Source organism: Arvicanthis niloticus, chromosome 3 (genome assembly GCF_011762505.2).
Source record: "Arvicanthis niloticus isolate mArvNil1 chromosome 3, mArvNil1.pat.X, whole genome shotgun sequence".
In the NCBI taxonomy this organism is placed as follows: Eukaryota; Metazoa; Chordata; class Mammalia; order Rodentia; family Muridae; genus Arvicanthis; species Arvicanthis niloticus.
Window position 1 is genome coordinate 124,079,219 of NC_047660.1, and position 13,320 is coordinate 124,092,538.

The window sequence follows — 13,320 nt, forward strand, 5'->3', positions numbered from 1 at the left end:
CTTGAAATGAGGGGAACTTTAAGAGGAGCTGTAGACACGGTGGCTCACATCCTTTTACAACTGCAGGTCCAGGGGATCTGATGTGCTCTTCTGACCTCCACAGGCACTACTAACACACAGAACACTCATACACATAAAAAATCCAAATCCTTAAAAATGGTTTTTAATTAAACAAGTATTTAAGCTATGTGTGACATATTTTAAATACTCAATTGGTGTATCGAGTTTGTACCTGATTAAGTCACCATTTCCACTAAGAACTTCATTTCTCTCTCTCTTTTTTTAAAGAAAACTCTGCGTAACTTACTGAGCAAATTTGTGCCTTCCTTTTCTGCTGAAATTGAACAGTTGAATCAACAACATGAGAAACTGTTTCATAAATGGATGCTACAGTTACAGTAAGTTATCAGTGTAACCCCTGATCAATGAGGAATAATTATATGTCTGTGTTAAAGCATGATTTGCCAGGAGTGATGGCATATACCTTTAATCCCAGCTCTTGGGAAGCAGAAGCAGGTGATCTCTGTGAATTCTAGGCCAGCCTGGTCTTCATAATGAGTTCCAGGACAGCCAGGACTACATAGAGAGACCCTGTCTCAAAACCCCAAAACAATGCCAGGATGGTGGTGGTCATGCCTTTAATCCCAGCACTCAAGAGGCAGAGGCAGGTGGATCTCTGTGAGTCTGAGGCCAGCCTGGTCTACATGGAGAAGCCCTGTCTCTAAAAAAAAAAAAAAAAGAAAAAGAAAGAAAGAAAGAAAAAAAGAAAAAAACCTTAACCAAACAAAAACCATAGTTTGCTGTATTTGATCTCAGGTTGGGCTGTAGCCCAGTGGTGGAGAGAGCGTTTGTATAGCATATGTGAAGCCCTAGGTTTCCTTTCCTTTTTGTTGCTGTTCATTTATGTATGTATGTATGTATGTATGTATGTATGTATGTATTATGTGCGGGTGTGAATGTGTGTACTGCAGTGCATGTGGGAGGTCAGTGACAACTTGGAGTGGGCTCCAAGGCTGACCCTTAGTCAAGCGTGTGTGCCCAGTGCCCCTCCCCACTGCCCTCCTACTCATGCTGTTGTGCTTTGCTTTTCTGTTGCTGTGATCAAACACTATGACCAAACGCAACTTGAGGAGGAGAGTATTTCATCATAGTATAGTATGGTTCTAGTTATAAAAGGGTTATTTGGGCAGAAACCTTGGCAGGTTTGTTCTTCTTCCCTACTTAGCTCTTGGATACTGTAGTCTTTCCATTAGGGCATGCTACTTCCCTGTGGTAAAACCTTCCAGCCAACACTGTTACTTTCAGGTGCACATTATTGTAATAAAGTACAATTGACATTTAGTGTGAGTCACTGTTGCATGTTCACCTGCTGATTTCAACTCTCCTTTAGCCTGTTTTAAACGTTGTAGATCAGCCACGCTTCCTCTTATCTTTATGCTGCAGAGAAAGCTGACAAACAGTTGGGACTGTGAGCTCTCAGATAGGAAGGGTAGCCACAGCAGCTTAGCTGTCTAGCTGCCTGTACTTGTAATTTATTCATTTATTTTTACAATCGTGAGGCAGAGTCTAGCCTGGAGCTTGCTTTGTAAACCATGCTGTTCCAATATTCCAACAGTCCTACCTCTGCTGACCAAGTGCTGGGATTAGAGCTGCACACCACCTGGCTGGCCTTTGTTTTCCTACCCTTTGTTCTTTTATGTTTCTTTTCTGCAGTCCTCATGAGCTTAAAAGAAACTGGTTGTTGATAATGCTGGCGGTCGGGAGTCTTAAGCTGTAACTGTGAGAACATTGTCTTTTACAGCCTTGGGTTCAACATTGTGCTTTATGGTTTGGGGTCCAAGAGAGATTTACTAGAAAAGTTTCGAACCACCATGCTTCAAGATTCCATTCATGTTGTCATCAATGGCTTCTTTCCTGGCATCAGTGTGAAATCAGTAAGTCTACTATTAAAAGGAATAATATTATGTCCTCTGTCACGTCACAGCCCCTAGTAGTTAGGGTGCAATTTCGCTTCTGAACACTATAAAGGATTTGCTTTAGGCCTCAGACCAGTTAGATCATCTGTTTGTATTCAGAGCGATTGGTCTTTAAGTTTTCATCTTTGAATTTCGTACTAAGAAACTGACATGGGGCTGGGGAAATGGCTCATTCCGTAAAGAAGATCTCAGTTCAGTCTCCCAAACTCTTTCCTTTTTTAAAGAAGTAGATGTGGTGCTCTGTGCTTGTAATCCCAGTGCTGGGCAAATGGGGGAGGGGCTGATCTCAGGGCTCACAGGCCAACCAGCCTAACCTACTTGATGAGTCCCATGCCAGTGAGAGACCCTGTCTCACAATAGAGTTGGAGAGGGGCTTAGTCATGAGGAGCGCTTGCTGCTCTTACACAAGATCCAGGCGCTATTGCTAGAACCCACATGGCAGCTCACAATTGTCATAACTCCAGTTCAGTCCCTTCTGGCCTCCTAGGGCTCTGCATGCACGTGTCGCATGTATATACATGCAGGCAAAACACTCATACATATTAAAATGAAAAAAATAAAACTTGTTAGGAATAATTGATAAATAAAGATAAGTGCACACAGCACCTGAAGAATAACACCCAAGTTTGTCCTGTGGCCTCACATTTACCCCACACAAATGTGCACCCAGACAAGCACACACACACATAACCACTGTCTTAGTTAGGGTTGCTATTGCTGTGATGAAACACCATGGCCAAAAACACAAGTTGGAAACAAATGGGAGGCTTACCCTTCCGTATCATAGTCCATCATTAAAGGAAGTCAGGGCAGGGACTCAAGAGCTGGTGCAGAGGCCAAGGTGCTACTTTATGGATCGCATTTTCTGACTTGCTCAGCCTGCTTTCTTATAGAACCTAGGACCACTAGCTCAAAGATGACACCACCCACAGTGGACTAGGCCCTCCCCATCAATTGGTAATTAAGAAAATGCCTTACAGACTTGACTATAACTGGGTCTTAAGGAGGCATTTTCTTAATTGAGGGTCTGTTCTCTTAGATGACTTTCACTGTGTCAGATTGGCATTAAACTAGCCAACACAGTCACAAAGAAACTGACTTGTCTGAAACCTAATTCCCTAAAATTCTTAGGGAATGTTGCCTTCATTTACTACACCAAGTTACTACTGGAATAGCTAAGAACAGGCTTATAGAATCTACAATTTTACTATAGCTATCTATCATTATGCTACACAAATAATAAAAATATAATAATAGTATATAGTTTTATAGTATGTTTATCATAGACCATTTTTACTTCAAATGATTATCATCTGCTAATTATATCAAGGTTTTGGATATTGGATATTATCCAATGTAGTATCTCCTTTTTAGTATTCTTAGTGTTGTTATTGTTTCTTTTGACACATTCATAGTTGTGTCAAAACAGAAAATTTTTTTTCCACTGGGTATTTAAGTATATCTAATTTTTTTTTGTTTATTTATTTGTTTTTATTTTTCGTGACAGGGTTTCTCTGTGTAGCCCTGGCTGTCCTGAAACTCACTCTGTAGACCAGGCTGGCCTCGAACTCAGAAATCCACCTGCCTCTGCCTCCCAAGTGCTGGGATTTAAAGGTGTGCACTACCACCACCCAGCGGGAAAAAAAATTTAATTGTCTTTTTTTTTTTTTTTTAAAGGTTTATTTATTTTATGCACATAAATGTTCAATCTGCGTGTACACCTGCATGCCAAAAGAGGGCATCAGACCCCATTATAGATGACTATGAGCCACCATGTGGTTACTGAAAATTGAACTCAGGACCTCTGGAAGAGCAGTCAGTCCTCTTAACAGTTGAGCCATTTCTCCAGCCCATCCAGTAGAGTTTAAGTGCTTTTTAAACTTTGTGAGAACCTCAAACTCATTTTTAATTTATGAAAAAAGATTAATTTGCTAGTTGTATTATTGAATGTAACAGTAAGTTGCAGTTGATATGGTACTTTTGTACTTCCGTGATGTAGATCCTGAACTCTATAACTGAAGATGTCCTCAGTCACGTGGGTACTTTCCAGAGTGTTCTGGATCAGCAAGACTGGATAATAAACAGATTCAAAGAAGGTAACACCAAGTAGCGTGTAGTGGGAAGTTACATACTGCAGCTCTGTATCTAAGTGTTTTAGACAGAAAGAGGAAGGTTGTTTTAATACGGATACTCTAGTCAGTGCCAGTTTAGATTTCTTTAAAAATAATTTGTTGTTCTTATTACGCTAATTTGTTCTATGAATTTTACCTAGCTGAAAGGAATTATACCTCTTAACTCTGTATGGCCCTTTTACTTCAGAATAATTTTACGTTTTGTTTTCTCAGTGTGAATTTGCCTGTAACAGATTTGTACATCTTTGCCTGATTTTTTATATTGTTTCATATTGTGTGTGTGTGCGTGTTTATAAGTGTGTGCATGGGGCAACAGTGATCACACTTGTTTGTACTTGTGCATACGGAGGCCAGAGGTTGACATGGAGTGTCTTCCTTAATCCATCTCCCTCCCCTCCTCCGGGGTGTGTGTGTGTGTGTGTGTGTGTGTGTGTGTGTGTGTATGTGTGTGTGTGTATGTGTATGTGTGTGTGTGGCACTGAGGTAAGAATTTGGCTAGGCAGTCCCTGGGATGACAAGTTTTTGTGGTTTTGTATTTTAATAGTGCTAAGGGTTGGACTCAGGCCTTCATGTTTGAACAGCAGACAGTTTACCACTGGAGCCATCTCCCCAGCTCCAGATACTGTTGAATTAGGCACACCAGAAGAGGGCCTCTGGTTGTGAACCACCATGTGGTTGCTGGGAATTGAACTCAGGACTTCCAGAGGGAAGAGCAGTCAGTGCTCTTAACCGCCGAGCCGTCCCTCCAGTCCTCTTGCTCGTTTGTAGTGTCCTTACTTGGCACCGTACTTGGACATAGACTTTAATACCTAGGCACTGTATGTGCTAAAGACAGTCCTCACTGAAAATAATAACTGAATCCCTTTTTCTTTTAGATTCTTCTTTAGAACTCTTCCTTCTTATCCACAACTTGGATAGCCAAATGTTAAGAGGAGACAATAGCCAGCAAATTCTTGGACAGTTGTCATCGTTACCTAACGTGTACCTCATAGCATCTATTGACCACCTCAACGCTCCTCTCAGTAAGTTTCTTGTTACTGTCTCTCCTCCTTGAGAGACTTTCTTCCTTGAGTCTTACAGAAGTTTCTTACTGTTTTTCAGCAAACTGTCAACTTGTCAAAAAAGATGGTCTCAATTTGATTTAAAAAGTAATTATTGGATATAAGAGTGCACACCATTTGCATCTGAGTCACATGAGAAAGTGTCAGCCTGTTATTCTGGTTCCATCCTACTCTTCCTGCTATCCCAATGATCATCTTATATAGTTAAAGATGTTGTGATAACAATAAAATCATTAAGTTTTAAAGATTCACTTGTTTATTTTATTTATATGTATTTTGCTTGTGTGAGTTTATGAGCACCAGAGGCCTGTGGGCATTAGATCCCCTGGAACTAAAATTATAGGTGATTAGCGAACTATCACATGTGTGCTGGGAATTGAACATGGGTCCTCTGCAAGAATAAGCATCTTAGCCACTGAGCCATCTCTGCAGCCTCCTTATTAAGTTTTACCTTATATTTTTAAAGTTTGTAGAGTAGACCAGGCTGGCCTTGAGCTCACAGAGTTCTACCTGCTGGGATTAAAGATGAGCGCTGCTACGCCCAGCTGCCTTACTAGGTTCTGAAGGAATCACTGATGGTGCTGTATTTAAAGTACAATTAAAGCTTCAGATGTTATCCAAGTAATACGGTGGCTCACACTTGTAACCCTGGCACTTGTGAGGCTGAGGCAAGAGGACAGTGGAGATGAAACTAGCCTGGGCTACATAATGAGACCTTGTCTCAAAACCAAATAAATAGATTAAGATATTGATTGTCAGAAGATACAGATTGTGAGTTACAGATTTATATAAGGAAGTGGCAAAATGAAATATTTGATGATTTTTTTTTTCTTTTAATGCATATAAGGTGTAAACCTTGTATACTTGAAACATGTGATTTACCCCTGAGCTGCATTCCCGGCCTTGGGGCACTTTCCCTTAATGCTTCTTCGTTCTTTGCTGCAGTGAAATCTCATGTAATGTGACTGTATGACAATAATTTGTAATTCTTTGCTTTGGTCATGTTCTGTAGTGTGGGATCATGCAAAGCAGAGTCTTTATAATTGGCTTTGGTATGAAACTACTACGTATAGTCCTTATACTGAAGAGACCTCCTATGAGAATTCCCTTCTGATTAAACAGTCTGGATCTCTACCACTTAGTTCTCTGATTCATGTCTTACGAAGCCTTACCCCCAATGCAAGGTAAGAGTGAAAACTATAAGTAAAATAGTATATATAAAGACATGTATACACACACACACACACACACAGGGCTGCAGATGTGACTCTGTGGTCAAGTGCTTGACCAGCCTGCTAAATGCCCTGAATTGAACTCCCAGAACCACTAAGAAAGTAAGTAATGTGTATATTTAAGGACTAGAAGCGGAGACCAGTGGTATAGCACTGTACAAGGCCCTCAATTCAATCCTAGCTCTTCAAAAGACAAAACAAATTTTGTACACTTGAGGATGTGCTACTGAATTTATCAGTGGTACTGCTTTAGTTTGACTCTGCTGTTGTGTTAAATACCACGATCAAAAGCTACTTGGGAGAAAAGGATTTTCTTGGCTTACACTTTTGGACCACAGTTCATTATAAGGGAAATCAGGGAAAGAACTCAAGCAGGAACCCCAGGCAGAAGCCATGGAGGATGCTGCTTGCTCGGGCTCATATTTAGGTATCTTATAGCCCAGCTCCACCTGCCTAACCTGCCTAAGGTTGGTGGCACCCACTAGGCTTGGCCCTCCTCCATCAATTAAAAATAAAGCCAATTGCTCCCACAGATGTTCTACAGAGCAGTGTGATCTGAGAATTTCCTCAATTAGGAGTTCCTTTTCAGGTAACTCTAGGCTGTATCAGGTTGATAATGAATAGTAACTGGGACAGAAACAAGACTACCTGCTTGCTGTAAAGGGTTAGGGGAGATAATAAAAACAGTTACCAATACTGGATTATACAGTAGGCAAAATATTCTATATTAGCCTATGAAACTGACCAATAAACCTAGAATAGTTTTTTTTGTTGTTTGTTTGGTTTTGTTTTTTTTTTTGTTTTGTTTTGTTTTCTATCAAATTGTTAGGGACTGGGGAGATGGCTGGGAGTTTTAAGTAAAACTGTTGTTGGTCTTCAATTCCCAGCACCCATATGGTGGCTCCCGGCCATTAGTAACCTCTGTTCCAGGGAAATCCAGCAGGCACGCGTATGACATACATGCTTACATGCATGCAGGCAACTCTTATGTATCTGAACAAAAATGTCTATGTTGTGAATATAAAGGAAGCCTGGAGCTTTTGCTGTAATTCTTTTGTGCATACGAGCTGGGTGCTGGCTGTGCTGCTCAGCCAGAGGACGTTTTGTTGGTGGTGTGGTTGGATGCTTGTGAGACAAGGTCTCACATGGTGTGGTCTTCGATGCCCTGAAAACCCAGGGTATTGGCCTGACTTTCCTGGAACAACCCAGAGATTTGCTTCGGAGACTAAAGGCCTGTGCCGCCAGCCACACTCGGCATAGAAGTCTGCAACTGTGCTCAAGCAGCCCTAGACCACAGACGTGTCAGCAGACCTGCCTCAGATTTTATTATAGAAAATGTCTGTCTGTGCGTGCGTGCGTGCGTGCGTGCGTGTGCGCGCGCGCGCGCATGCTTGCAGGTGTGTGGGGGGGGAAGAGATTCTAGTTAGAAAAGCTTTTCCAGTGAGGGTGTAGTTTTCTTAGAGAAAGGAACAAAAGGCAGTGACACTGCGCTGAATGTTTGATGCTCTTACTTATATTTACTACACAGAATATTTATTGAGTCTGATTTGATTTTTTTTTTTTTTGGTAGGGGGATTTTCAGGCTACTTATGAAGTTCCAGCTGGATAACCAGGACAGTCCTTCCTACATCGGTATCAACATATGTGATATTTAATGTGACTTTCTGTCGCCCTGTGTTCCCTGTTGTAGAGTCTCTTGGGAGCCTTGCATTTCTCACAGCAGAGTGCTGGCTGCTCTGAGAGTCTGTCTGTCTAAACCTGTAGCCAACGTCCAGCATCTTTATACAGCTGCTCAATAGGTTATGTGCTAATGGGAATTGAACACAGACTCACTTTAGGATTTCCAGACACAGGCTGCAGAGACAGCTCAGCAGTTAAGAGCACTGACTGTTCTTCTAGAGGTCCTGAGTTCAATTCCCAGCAATCACATGGTGGCTCACAATCATCTGTAATGGGGTCTGATGCCCTCTTCTGGGGTGTCTGAAAAAAGCAATGGTGTGCTCATATACATAAAATAAATAAATCTTAAAAAAAATAGAATTCTTTACACTACTGGAACTATGGATGTGTATCTGGCAATTTTATAGTTTCCATATATGGGGCAACTTATTTGTTACCCCCTTGGCAAAAATGTGTTAATGTGTACAGAAATTTTAGTGATCACATTTTTTGGGTTACCTTCCTTAAAAGTCGATTTGTATGATTTTCATGTGGGTCCCAAACAACTGGAATGGGGCTATCCCAAAAGCTATTCTTGTATGTGGGATATGTTCCACTAGCTGGGCTGCCTTGTCTGGCCTCAGTGGGAGAGGAAGCTCCTAGATTCACAGCAACTTGGAAGTTCCAGGGTTGAGGGATGGGGGGGGGGGGGGGGGGGGGCACCAGCTCAGTGGAGAAGGGGAGGGGGAATGGTGGAAGGATTGTGGGAGGGGGTGAGTGGGTAGTGATGTAAAGTAAATAAGTTAAAAAATAAGTAAATTTTTTTTTAAAGTCAATTTGTATTGCTTAAAACTGTCCACAAGGTTACATGCTATTTAGTTCAAGGCTAGCCTAGTCTTCAGAGCAAGTTCCAGGATAGCCAAGGCTACACAGAGACCCTGTCTTGAAAAACTAAAGCGGGGAAAATACTGATTATGTTTGTAATGGTAGTCCAGACCTTTCATCTTAGCTCTCAGGAGGCAAGTGGATCTCTGTGAGTTCCAGGCCATCCTGGTCTACATGACACCAGGCTGGAATGAGTTACATAGTGAGACCCTGTCTAAAAAAATTAAACAGGGAAAAGGGGGGAAAGAAAATTAGGGGGCTGGAGAGATGGCTCAGCAGTTAAGAGCACTGACTGCTCTTCCAAAGGTCCTGAGTTCAATTCCCAACAACCACATGGTGGCTCACAACCATCTGAATGGGATCTGTTGCCCTTTTCTGGGATCTGAAGACAGCTACAGTGTGCTCATATACATAAAGTAAATAGATTTAAAAAAAAAAAAAAAAAAAGAGCCAGGCGGTGGTGGCGCACGCCTTTAATCCCAGCACTTGGGAGGCAGAGGCAGGCAGATTTCTGAGTTCGAGGCCAGCCTGGTCTACAGAGTGAGTTCCAGGACAGCCAGGGCTACACAGAGAAACCCTGTCTCCAAAAACCTTTAAAAAAAGAAAGAAAGAAAGAAAGAAAGAAAGAAAGAAAGAAAGAAAGAAAGAAAGAAAGAAAAGAAAAGAAAAGAAAAGAAAAGAAAAGAAAAGGAAAGAAAATTAGAAAAAAAAACCCCAGCAAACAAAATACTGATTAAGATACATCCTTTTTATCTCTCCAGGGCTTTCTTTTCAAGATTTTTACCAGCAGTGTCGGGAAGCATTCCTTGTTAACAGTGATCTCACACTCCGAGCACAGTTAACTGAATTTAGGGACCACAAACTTATAAGAACGAAGAAGGTAAGACTGCAGTTGGAGCCTTGGGTCTGAGAGTTAGTGCTTCTTGTGTACTAACGACAAAGGCAGGTGAACCAGCCAAAAAGGAAAAAAACAAGAAACGGTGTCCCTGAAACCAAGGGACAAGAGAATGATGGTACTTGGTAGTGAGTGTCGGATGCTTCTGAGAGCCAGGAAACCATAGCCTGAAAGCATCTGCCATGGGATATGGGATGAGGTGGCAGCAAGCACGTGGCCTGCTGTGCCGTAGATGGCCTGCTTGGAGAAAAGGGGAGACATGTAATGGACAACTCTAGAAAGATGAGGTGGAAGAGGAAAGATTCTAACAAATTATTTCTAATTATTGTACATGCATACATGTTTTAGATGTATCTGCACCATGTATGTATGCATGCCCAGTGCCTGTAGAAACTAGAAGAGAGTGGTGGCTCCCCTGGAACTGGAGTTAGAGATGGCTGTGAGCTGCCATGTAGGTGCTGGAAATCAAACCCAGATCCTCTGGAAGAGCAGTTGAAGTTCTTACTGCTAAGCCATCTTCCCAACTTCAAAAGCTACTTTGAGGTCAAAGCTACTTGACTCTCTTCCAAATGAGGTGAAGGCTGGGTGTGGCATGGCACACTTTAATTCCTGCAGTAGGGAGCAAGGCAGGCAGATCTCCATGGGTTCCAGGCCAGCAGAGGCTACCTATTGAGACCCTGTCGCAAAACACAACAAAAGTCAGTAAGATGAAACTTGTAATGGGGGAAGTCAAACAGAAAAATCCCTGTCAGGTTTGAAAAGGGAAAAGGGATGAAGGATCTGGCAGGTGTGTCCAGCTACATGTCGCCTGTAGATAATAATGAATCTGGTCCAAACTGTAAATTTACTGAAAACAAGAGATTTTGAGGGGCTTTCATGATTTTTGTTTGTAACTCAGTTGCATGGTTCTCAAGTGTGAACTTTAGAAATGACAGTGTCAGGTTAGCTATGCCTGAAAGAAAGCACAGTGAGGAAAACCATCATCTCCTGCCCTCCAGACTGTCTTGTAATAAAGTGCTCAACAGTATCTCAGAGTTTAAAGGAGACATGTCATGTCCCCTTTGCCTTAGTTTTCTACTTAGGTATTTAAATGTTTGTTTAGAGATTAAAAATATTACATGAAAATAAAATTCGTCTGGGCAGTAGTGCCACATGCCTTTGATCCCAGCACTTGGGAAGCAAGGGTGGATGAATATATCTGAGTTGGGGCCCAGCCTGGACTACAGAGCAAGTTCCAGGACAGCTGTGGCTACACAGAGAAATCCTGTCTCAAAAAACCAAAACAAAATAAAATCTGTGGGGCAGTGGCGGTATCTTATATTATATTATCTTATATCTTATTCAAGCGGATCATTGAATTTGAGAACAGCCTGGACTAGAGTGAGTTCTAGGAGAACCAGGGTTACACAGAGAAACCCTGTCTTGAAAAACCCAAAATAAACAAATAAGTATAAATTTAAAATACGGGGGGGGGGGGGGGGGGGGTTGTTTTGTTTAACCTGCAATAGAAAGGTCCAGATAGCTCCCTTACAAGGGATTAACAGAGTGTTCTTTTCTCTTGTAGGGAACTGATGGTGTAGAATATTTATTAATTCCTGTTGACAGTGGAACATTGGCCGATTTCTTGGAGAAGGAAGAGGAGGAGGCGTAGGCTGTCTCTTATCCTTGAAGTTTATGTGGAAGACTCACTGTGCCCAGCTGCTGCTCCTCTGCTGAGAATGCTGGTTTACATCCAACATTAGATCATTCTCTCCAGCATACAAGATATTCTGTGGAAGAGGCATATCATCAATTTGATTAGCCTGGTGGTGCACTGTCTCTAATACTGTGCAGTGGTTGTTGAGTTGGGGAAAAAGTGCCTTTAATTTATTACCTCTCTGGAGACTTCTTGCTGGTTGAACAGTGTGCTCAGGGATTACTTGGATCTGGGTGTTTTTGGATTATTTTATACTGAGTGCTGTCCCTAATTTTTGAGGGCAAATTAACACTCCAAAGCTGAATTACTACAAGTGCACTTGCTTCAGATTGTCAGAGTACAAAGAGTTTGGAGTACAGAGTTCTCACAGAACTCATGAGGAAGGAGGTGCTCCTTCTGCTTTTTCTGAAATGATGGCAAAAGGTGTCAGTGGACTCAGATGATCCAGCTTTCTCCTGTGGACTTAGGCTACACATACTAAAGACAGTCGACAATATTCAAATGAGATATGGGAAACATATAAGGGATATATGCATATGTGGGGCATGTGTCCAATCTAGAAAGCATATTTAAAACAGTTGGTATCTGTACCAGGACCTTGATTTTTATGATACAAATGAGAAGCCAGGCTAAGAATAAGAAATAAAAACCTGATTTACATTTTATTGTTTTCAGGACAATAGAAAATAAAAATGTTTCATCATTCTTGTACATTGACATTTTTTATTTTCTTAAATAGCTCACAGGGATAGGTGGCACCTTTAATCCCAGCACTCAGGAGTCAGAGGCAGGCAGATTGCTTCTCTCCTTTTAAAACACAAAACATGAGCTTACATTTGTAATCTCAACATCAAGAAGGCAGGGCAGGAGGAAAACATGAGTTCAAGACCTGGACTAGGTAGTGAGTTCTAGACCAGTCTAAGCTGCAGTGATGTCCTGTTTCAAACAAACAACAAACATTTAATAAATAAATATACATTTGTAACATGAATCCTGCTGGTCTGCACTTTGTGTGGAGTGTGGTGTGTGAGTGTCTGTACAGAGGCTGAATAAAATGTCTTCTACCACCTTCTGCCATATTTCCTTGAGACAATGTCTCTTGCTGAACCAGAGCTCCTTGTAGGCTAGATGGGCTGCCAGTGAGCCTGTCTTCCCACCGGAACTGGTGTCACAGGCACATAGCCATGCCCAGCTTTTTATGTGAGTGCTGGGATCCAAACTTGGGTACTCTTACCCACTGAGACACCTCCCCAGTTCCATGTACTTTTACACTTTTGCTTAATGTGTCTAGTGTAACTCCTCAGTATAAACATCTAATTATATAATGTGACATCTTTGCAGTTGCCTTTATAGTTTAATAAATGAAAGCAGTTTGCAGAGTCCTTTTGTAAGCTGGCTGTTTTGAAGTGTCTGAAAAAGATTGACTGCATCGTACAAGTCTAATGGGTATGTAGGTAGATACTATACACTCGCCTCCTTCTCTGAGCAACATTGTCTCTTCATGCATAGCAGTTACAACCTGACTTGAAGCTATGATTCCTGCCTAATTTGTTTCTGAGCTGGAGGTGTAATTTTACTGGAGGAACTCCTGTTAATTTTTAGGTTAGCATGCAAAATTAACCAGTTCCCTTAATGGCATTTCTGAATACATAGAACCACTGTATCGGTTCTCATCTGTTCCCTCCCCAATGGCCATGCTCCCCTCTGCTTTCTAGTACGTGCATCCCACCACCCTCATTTCCTCTTTTTTTTCCTTAAAAATCTGTCAGCCTGTCTCATCCCTT

General features: G+C 41.7%; 1 protein-coding gene across 4 annotated transcripts in view; it reads left to right on the forward strand.

The window, feature by feature from the left end:
- The window catches only part of Orc2 (origin recognition complex subunit 2), a 40,363-nt gene extending 27,836 nt beyond the window's left edge, over window positions 1-12,527 (forward strand). For all 4 annotated transcript variants that reach the window (XM_034499251.2, XM_076931870.1, XM_034499252.2 and 1 more), the window contains 8 exons: window positions 289-398; window positions 1,802-1,934; window positions 3,976-4,072; window positions 4,984-5,130; window positions 6,182-6,353; window positions 7,972-8,033; window positions 9,707-9,825; window positions 11,405-12,527. In XM_034499251.2, the coding sequence (XP_034355142.1) occupies window positions 289-398; window positions 1,802-1,934; window positions 3,976-4,072; window positions 4,984-5,130; window positions 6,182-6,353; window positions 7,972-8,033; window positions 9,707-9,825; window positions 11,405-11,491 (927 nt within the window). In that variant the 3' untranslated portion in view covers window positions 11,492-12,527. The remainder of the gene's footprint in view (window positions 1-288; window positions 399-1,801; window positions 1,935-3,975; window positions 4,073-4,983; window positions 5,131-6,181; window positions 6,354-7,971; window positions 8,034-9,706; window positions 9,826-11,404) is intronic.
- Window positions 12,528-13,320: the final 793 nt, after the last annotated feature.